At 52.9% G+C, this 8,661-nt stretch overlaps 1 protein-coding gene across 10 annotated transcripts in view; it reads right to left on the bottom strand.

The window, feature by feature from the left end:
* LOC119446384 (endothelin-converting enzyme 1-like) overlaps positions 1–8,661 on the bottom strand; it is a 64,661-nt gene that overhangs the window by 49,605 nt on the left and 6,395 nt on the right. Inside the window, exon 4 of one of the 10 annotated variants that reach the window (XM_049664111.1) lies at positions 2,113–2,451. The exons of the other annotated variants lie outside the window; for them this stretch is intronic. Within the exon in view, the coding sequence (XP_049520068.1) occupies positions 2,113–2,451 (339 nt within the window). The remainder of the gene's footprint in view (positions 1–2,112; positions 2,452–8,661) is intronic. 10 annotated transcript variants of the gene reach the window in all.

Below are 8,661 nucleotides of genomic sequence, written 5' to 3'. Positions count from 1 at the left end.
TGGCTAGCGTGCGCGCTATTGGGGGCGAGCTCCACCACTGGAGAAGCTGGCGCCACCGTCGCTTTAACGTGGTATGAGGGATCACGTGGGCACAGCGGCCGCGCCGTCTGCTTTCGGAAGCGCCGAAACAAGCTGAAAACGAAAGTTTAGTCCCACCTGAGCTATAGCTCTGATTATGTGGGGATGTTTTCCCGCCTCGGGTGCCTGCTTGACAGCATTTTAAAGCACTATAATAGGTAGTGGCTGCATTTGAAGGCGTCCGACATGGCAGGCTATTGCTCGGTACCGCAGTGCCGGACGCGTACGCAACGGATCCCGCTGTCAGCCTTCACACGTACCCGAAGGCCAAGAAGGTGCGTGTAGCTTGGATTGAGAAACTTAGAACCGGCAAGCAGCCATCGGCTACAACTCGCGTGTCTAGCAAGCACTTCCGCGAGGAGATTTCTGCCATGGCGTTGGGGTTGCGATGTTCGATGAGTAGCAGAAAGCGCGCACTGAGAAGTTCGCCCGCGCGCGCTGCTCGGTTAATATCATCAAGATTTGGTCTATGAACTTGCCGATGCTAGATACTGGCATGTTCACCAGAATGGAAAGTGAATGGTAAGAATCACATTTTTTTTTTTTAAAGCATGGCGTATGATAATGTTTGTGTTAGCAACAAACAATGAATGTACTGGATTAACAAAAAGAAGCAGCGGGAAATTCCTCGCTGAGAAGACTGATAAACATACTGTGCGACGCACCTTGAGAAATAGCGATAATGAAACGTCCAAGAATGTAGAAAAAAAGAAAAAAATTTATTCAATCGCCATGATGAAGTAGCGTCGAAGTCCCTATAGTTATAACGAAATTATTTTTTGAACAGCTCTGATAGCGTCAAAACGTTCATACGATGTGGCCTAAAGTTCACGGCACGGTGCGAAAACGCGCTCGCAGCGAAAGCGAAACATTGTGCGCGGACATGCATGCAGACGCGCAGTCGGTCGTTGTGAACACGTACGATCGCTGCATTGAGGCTTCATTCTGAGATGCCCCATTTGTTCATACGGACAGCACTCTAAAAAACACACATTTCACATAGCTCTCAGCGACTGCCTACCTTTCACGCACGAAGCTGGTTCGGGGGACTCCATCACAGCGACCACGCGCAATGGGCGTTAACCGTGCGTATTCGGTAAAGAGATAGCGCCTGTAAACTAATCTGCGCTTTCTGTTTGCCCAAAATTATTATTTTTACAGTAAGAAACATCCCTCGTTTGGAGAGTCCTTACAGAAATGGCCAGGAGGGCTCCCGCGTGGTGTTTTTATTGAGCGCCAACAGGCCAAACCTATGAGGAGCGCGCCGCGTTATCCCTCACAAAATGCAAGCGAGGCGCTTCCGACAGATGGCGACTCCGTAACTCCTCGCCCCCAATATGGCAAGCCTGTCACGACATTCTACAAGATGGCGGCAATGCAGGAGAAGAGCTTTTGTGCGTTAGAATATCTGAAAGTGTTCGTCGGTTACGAGCGTTCGATGTGCATTCAATACGGAAAAGCTGCACCAGGTCACCAGAGCATTTTGCGTTGGTTTCGCAACTTTCGTGATACTGGTTGTCTGCGTAAAGGGAAAAGCATGGGGCGACTGCGTGTCTCAGAGGACATTGACGGAAACATGCTAGTGAATGTATGGACGGAACTGGATTACCGTCTGCATGTGTGCCGGGTCACTAAGGCCGCACACATTCAACATTTGTAGAATGCACCAGAAACTTATTGAGTGTATGTGTCTTTTCATGTATCAGCCGTCTTTTTAGGTCGTATACATGTGAATAAAGAGTGCTTTGAAACTCGATGAATAATTCAGGCTAACCCTGTACAGTCTGTTTCACACTTAGGAGAAACCTCAGAGTACATTGCAAGGCGCTCCGAGTTTTCCTCTAAGTGTGAAACAGACTGTACGTTGTGAACCCCAGATTACGCGTATTCTTGAAGCTCTTATCATATGCACCTGCGTGTATGTCTCTACGCGCATTGCGAGATCGGTAAACATTGCCGCTACACCCTTCTAAGCGTGCAAAGCATGAAATTTGCTCAGAGCACAACAAAAAGGAGTACGTGTTAAAATCTCACCCTGGCCAATTTCGTTTCAAAGCGAATAATTTCCTTCGCTATTTCCAACGATTCGACGCTGGCCAAGCTCTTCATGGTGCTGATCACTGCTTTCACGTACGATTGATATGCTTGGACAATGCGGGTTTCAGCCCTTGTGAAGTCTTGATCTGTTGCGTCGTCTTCAGTGTCATTTGCGGCCGTCCTTCCCCTGCTAACGTGTACGTTTCTAGTTTCCGATTGCTTTCCTCCTGTGTGTGACTTAGCTTGCTCTCGCACAAGTGAATCAGACCATTCTGTTAGGTCATCAGCACTTGCCAGCACCCCTCCGTGTAAAACAGGTAGAGCAGCCCTGCCTACCTAGGAAAGGAAATACAAAACGTAAAACGCAAGATAAAGGTTTCACGGGGAGCTGGAAACTTGAAAGAATGAGCAGTGGCCAATCGCGGAAATTTCCAAATTGATCTAAAGTTTCGACAAAAGGACTCGTCCTCATCAGGGCAACACCGGCTTTCCTTAGCAGGGTTTACGCACCCCCATCTTTTGCTGGGAAAACTACGTACAAAATGTATCGGGTCTCGGGATTCTGGTCGTAGCTTTTTGATGGTCTTGCGTGGAACTTTGCGATCGGCATTTACATCGGAAACATATTCGGAACTGCAAGCTGAACACCCGCAAACTATCTGTACGGCAATAGCTGAGCTGAAACGATTGGTGAAAAAAAAATTACTCCATCTCCCGCTAAAGGGAACCATGTGTGGATGCGAAGCAGCGGGGAGATGGTTAGCTTGAGCCGGAGATGGTTTCGCGGCAGCGGCCCGAGCGCTCATCGCGGCGCTGCGCAGCAGAGAGAATGAGGCGCGCGCGCTCCGTCATTTTCATACCGCGGAACTACCGTGGCGCCCCCAGCGGAGTATGCAGCTGTCGCACCACCTGTCGAGCGCGCCGCTCCATATTCCTAGAGGAGAGAAAGGAGGGGAGCGTAGGAGAGGAGAGAGATTGGGAGGGCACGCGCATGCGCTGTGGGGGTGTGGCACGCGGGCGCCGCTTCGTACAGGATTCCTAGAGGAGAGAAAGGGGGAAGTGTAGGAGAGGAGAGAGAGGCGGAGGGGATGCACATGCGCTGTGGGGGTGTGGGACGCGGGACGACAGAGCCGCCGGCGAGAAATGCTTCGCATTTAAAAAGATGCCGACCAAAGAAGTGGAGCAAATGGCGTAAGAATCGTGTACCAGAACAGAAGCGATAATTTTATTGTACTACGTACACAGCGTACTACGTACCCGGCAACTATTGTCGCTGTGCGAAGTATTTCCAAATGATAACCACTCCAACTGCGGCAAAACAGAGACAACTCATCACATCATGTTTGAATGTATGATGACAAAAGGCGGAGTGGCACGTCGTTAGGGCGCTCATTTCGGCATCCAAGTTTGTTGCCGCGGTCGATGCTAACGTTGTCTTTTTGCGCAAGCAACTGGCCTTTATTTTCACCCCGCTCATGTTGTGGCGTCTCCGCTGCTTAGACGAAGCCCGATGAAAACCACAACAAGCTGTCTATCCGGCACTACAGAAAATTATTTCAATTATTGTGTGGTATCTTACGGTACAAGGGGCAGCGCACGGGGATAAAGCCTTCCTCAGAATGTGGCATACTCGCCTTTTGGTATACGGAAGAAGGGGCGGACAAAGTTTCTAGTGTTTTGCCATTTTAATGTTTGTCGATGCAGCCAGGTACCCGCGGCCCGCCTGTAACGTTGATGGCGACGAGGGACGACGACAACCATCACCACTACAACGAAATGTGCGAGACGAACCGGGGATGCCAACACCACCATCTCTACTACTACTACGACAAAAACGGCAGCAGCAACAGCAGCAACATCAACGACACGGCCGGCCGACGGCGGCGGAGCCCGCCTTCTCTATGGCGGTCGTAGATACGAAGGGAAGGATCCGAGTCACGGCATCAGCTTGGCTGCCGTCGGCCGAAGCAGCGGAGGAGATGGCCATAGCCCTCGCGGTACTCCACGGAGGTACGGAGGATAGCTTGATCATAAGCGACTCCAAATCAGCGATCCGGAACTACACCAAAGGTTGGGTGTCCGCGGATGTGGCGCGCATGCTCAACGCCAGAGCCGGAGACTTCGTGTCCGGCAGGATTACGATCAAGTCCCTCAAATGGTTCCCCGCGCACGTCGGGGATCTTGGTACTAAAGAAGACAACAGCCGCAACAACAACAATACTAACGGCCGAAAACACACCGGCATCCCGCCCAACCACAACGAGCGTGCCCATCTCGTCGCGAGGCAACTTACCCGCCGCGACGCGATCACCCAGAGGGCAGCCGCCGTTGTTGTGCGGGACCCCACCGGAGGAATTATCAACACAACCCAAATCGCGGCGGTCGGAGCTGGGGGCCACGGGGACGCCGACTGTGATATTGAGGAGTTTCCGGCCTCGTACCGAGAGGTTCTTGCACACTATAGGCAAGAACGTATGACATATCCACAACCCCACGGGCGGCTGGACAGGTCCCAGGCAGTCGACCTGAGGCGGTTGCAGACGGGCACTTTCACCAACCCCTATCACCTGCACCGCCTGTGGCCCGCGCTGCACCCATCGCCCGGCTGCCCGTGGTGCGAGCACGAACGGGCTTATATGGCCCATATACTGTGGGAATGTCAACGCCCTGAAGAAGAAGGAACAAGAGGAAGGGGGAAGATAACAGCAGGACCTTCTGAAGCGGGGCGCCTCGCTGAGAGATGGCAAGCCGCCCTCCTCAGCGAGGCACCCGAGGACCAGGAGTGGGCCGTCCAGCGGGCCAGGGCCATTGCCGAGGATCTCGAAAGATTTTTCTCCGGCGATGGACCCCTGGCAGCCTAGCCCCGGGCACCAACAGCCTTAACCGCTGGACAAATAAAGTTTATTCCTATCCTATCCTGCCATTTTAATAAAACTCCTCTCACGACAGGAAGAGAAGAAACTCATGAGTTGAGTTGAAGAAGTAGTCAGAAAGTTACGGTGGCATCACGTACGTGTGTCCGCTACGCGTGTAAGTGCAAGCAGTAAATTGGACAACTTTTTTGTGTTTTGCATGTGTGTTTCGTTTCTTCCCCTTTTATTGCGATAGTAATTATATGGATACTTCAAGCGGATTTCATGCCGTCGGCGTCGTCGTCGCCGTGAGGTTCCGTATGAAGGGCGATAAAATCGCCGCCGCGCGCCATAAGTGCGAGTGAAAGCGCGCGTCCCCCGCGCGCTTTCACGGAGAGCGAACGCACAGCGGAGAGCAAACGCGACTTCTTCTGTCACGCGAAAGGCTGTCGGGGTATGGGCGACGCTGTGCTGCGGCACCAAATGCGTATCTTGCAACCGGGCGCAAGCGGAACTGGCGACTCAATCGCCCACGTGAAAGGAGGAAAGCGGGAAGGCAGCGCGGGAGAGGGGGGGCGACTTCTACTCTGCCAACAACTGCGTACTTGTACTTTGCACCGGTGCGGGCTGTCGCGCACACCGTATCTTGAAAGCGATCTCCACAAGGCTCTGACCTTTGTATGGGCTGTGCTTTCGCCGCTCAGTTTCCGTTGAAGCGATAGACCACACGAACCTTCTCTCGCTGCGGCGACCGCGCTTGCTCACGCCAGCGTTTTGAAAGTGGGTGGCTGAGGTCATCGAGTGTGATATATTCATGTTTGCTTGTGCGCGCAAACACCACGCTTGTTAATTCAGTTAGTAAGCGAATGCGTCCAAGTTTATGCAGCCGATAAAACTCCATATAGCTCTCTACGAATTTGCTATCGCAATTGATGCTTCTCCTTTCTCGCGAAACTGCGACATTTTCTTTTCTATTGAGTGGTCCAAACGTCTGATGCTCAGTGACAGTGTGCGGATGAACGGAACAATTGTTTGTTTTACCTATAAGCATTAGCGTACGCGGTTTTTCAAGTTGTGGTCGCCTGTGCTATTATGTTTATTAGTACACCACAAAACTTCTTTTCGTAGTTTTTAATGCCACTATAGCATTGTTCGGGAACTTCCCCTCGTTTGTTTTTTGCCTGTATTTGTGTATATCTGCGCCTATAACCTCTTTCGCACCAACTTCACTCAGTAGTACATGGTAACTGAGTAGTCCTTGGCGAAATAGGTAGAACATCGGCATAGGTAGCAATAGGTAAATTCAGTGCTGAGGCAACTGGATTCAAATCCGACCGTTGCACCAACTTGTGTCACTGGGTATATGTCGCTCTTTAATGACCCTCTTTCACGCTAACTTGTGTCACTACGTGTATAACATTGTGTATGCATGTGCTGCTCTTCAGTGTTTTTGAACGGGTCACATGCCCGGTGTGCCAGCCCTTGGCTACGCCACTGACGTGGGGGGGAGACCCGTTGGCGTGACGTTGACGGACATCGCGCCTAGAGCACTGCACGGGCCCGTTTTTACATTGGGCGGCCCGCCCGAGCCCGATAAAACCTTTTATGGCGAGACCCGGGCCCGGACCGGGCCCGGAAATAATCTACGTTACCCGCCCGGCCCGGCCCGCCACCCCTTTACATTAGGCCCGAGCCCGGCTCGAAACCGGCCCGAACCCGGCCCGAGACCGAAAAATACATGTTTTTCAGAGTTGAGACGCCCGAGAATAACTCGCTGCACGTTACATGCGCACCACCAGAAAGCCCGAGCCCGGCCCGGGCCCGCGTCAAAAAACCCGAGCCCGGCCCGGGCCCGGGTCAAAAAGCACACGCCGTGCCCGAGCCCGGCCCGAGCCCGTGAAAATAAAAAAAAATCACAGCATATCCACGGGGTGAATGATGATGAGTGGGCGAAGCTCCGGAGGGAATCATCGGATCTCCCGCTTAAGGGGACGCTAGCACAAACGCGTTAGAAAAGTGCAGTACTCTCTAGTAAGGGGGAGCGGCCACAGCGTCTTACGCAGCCATTTACACATGCCGGAACGTGCGCCGCGTTTGCCGACGCCATCACATGACTGCTGAGAGAGTATACCCCCCGTATTCATAAACGCTCCTCGACTTGAACTTGACTTGCCACCGCCTTGGGCAGCGCGTTCGAAACGCGTTGAAGATAAGGCGGAGAGGCCACAGCGTCTTACACCAGCTTCTTACACGGGCCGTAACGCGCTAGCACAAACGCGTTAGAAACGCGCTAGAAACGCGGCCTTTCGTTAATGTTGGGTATTTATTGCCATCGTGGTGAGTGTCTATGTGCGCTTCGTGGCGTAGTGGGCTAACGCCGCGCGCTCGGAAGCGAGGGGTCCGTGGTTCGATTCCGCGCTACGGACACAACTTCGGATTTTTTTTTCTCATTTTTCTCAGACTGGTTACACACTACTACTACGACGACGGGGACAGAACGGGTGCCGCTATAAGGAGCTTCGCTCCTAAAACTGCTCTAAAAAAGCCCGGGCCCGGGCTTTCGAGTAAGCCCGAGACCGTGCAGTGCTCTAATCGCGCCTCAATGGAGTATACGAGATGAAACAGAAAGAAAACCTTCGGAGCGTGTGACTTTACGTGTACTACCCGTTCCGCTCAGACCACTGTAAGCACCACCGTGCGGTGTGCAGGCAGCTGCACCGCGCGAACGAGAGCTTTAGGTCAGGGGACTCAAGCTGCACCCAAGCGTTGAGGGACGCAAACCACCGCGGGTATATAATAGAACCCAAAGCGAGCACAAAAGAGCGTGAAGGGCCCGTGATGGGCACGCTCTTTCACGCGTAAAGAGCGTGAAAGGTCCTGACCCTTCACGCAAAAGAGCGTGAAGGGCCAGGACCTAAAACTCTCTGTTGGAGAGTTTTAGGTCCTGGTCATGCCTGAAATGCCAACAACGCTCATGCAAGCAACGGAAGGCTGAGCGCTGCCCTGGCTCCACTGCAGAGCCGTTAGAACGGAGCGTAAGGGTGCGTCCACTTTGCGTCGACGTTTTATTGCGATAGTAATTATATAGACACTGGAAGCGTATTTCTGCCATCAGCGTCCCCGTCGCCGCGAGGTTCCGTATGCTGCATGTGCGAGTGAAAGCGCGCGAGGAACGCGCGCTTTCACGGGGATCGAGCGCACGGTGGAAAGCAAACGAGACATCTTCCGTCGCGCGAAAGGCCGTGGGGGGACGGGAGGGAGGGAGGGGTGGCGACGTTTGGCTGCGGCACCAAATGCGTATTTATATAAAAACGTTGCGAGGCGAGACGGTGGTAAAGACTTCCGACGCTGCTCGACGAGTGTCCCGTTCTGATCTCGTCGAAAACCTGCGAGCCGCCGCCAGAGGCACCTTCAACAGTCACCAACGCCGCGCGCGTTCGGTGCGAACACGCGCAAAACGCCGACGGCGTCAACAGTTCTGCGCGTTGCTGGTACTGCTACATGTCGAAGTTTATACAGCTGATAAAACTACTGTCCTTACTCCGTATAGCTCCCTACTAATTTGCTATCGCTATTGATGCTTCGCCTTTCGGGTGAAACTGCGACATTTGTAAAAAATATTTTGCAGGCAAACGCACTGCGCGTCTCTTCTGGAGACCTCCTAACATCCAACGCGCAGGTCGCACGCGCTCCA

The sequence above is a fragment of the Dermacentor silvarum genome, chromosome 3, assembly GCF_013339745.2.
Source record: "Dermacentor silvarum isolate Dsil-2018 chromosome 3, BIME_Dsil_1.4, whole genome shotgun sequence".
NCBI lineage: Eukaryota > Metazoa > Arthropoda > Arachnida > Ixodida > Ixodidae > Dermacentor > Dermacentor silvarum.
Note: the sequence above shows the minus strand (reverse complement) of the source record. Positions and strands in the feature narration are given on the sequence as shown.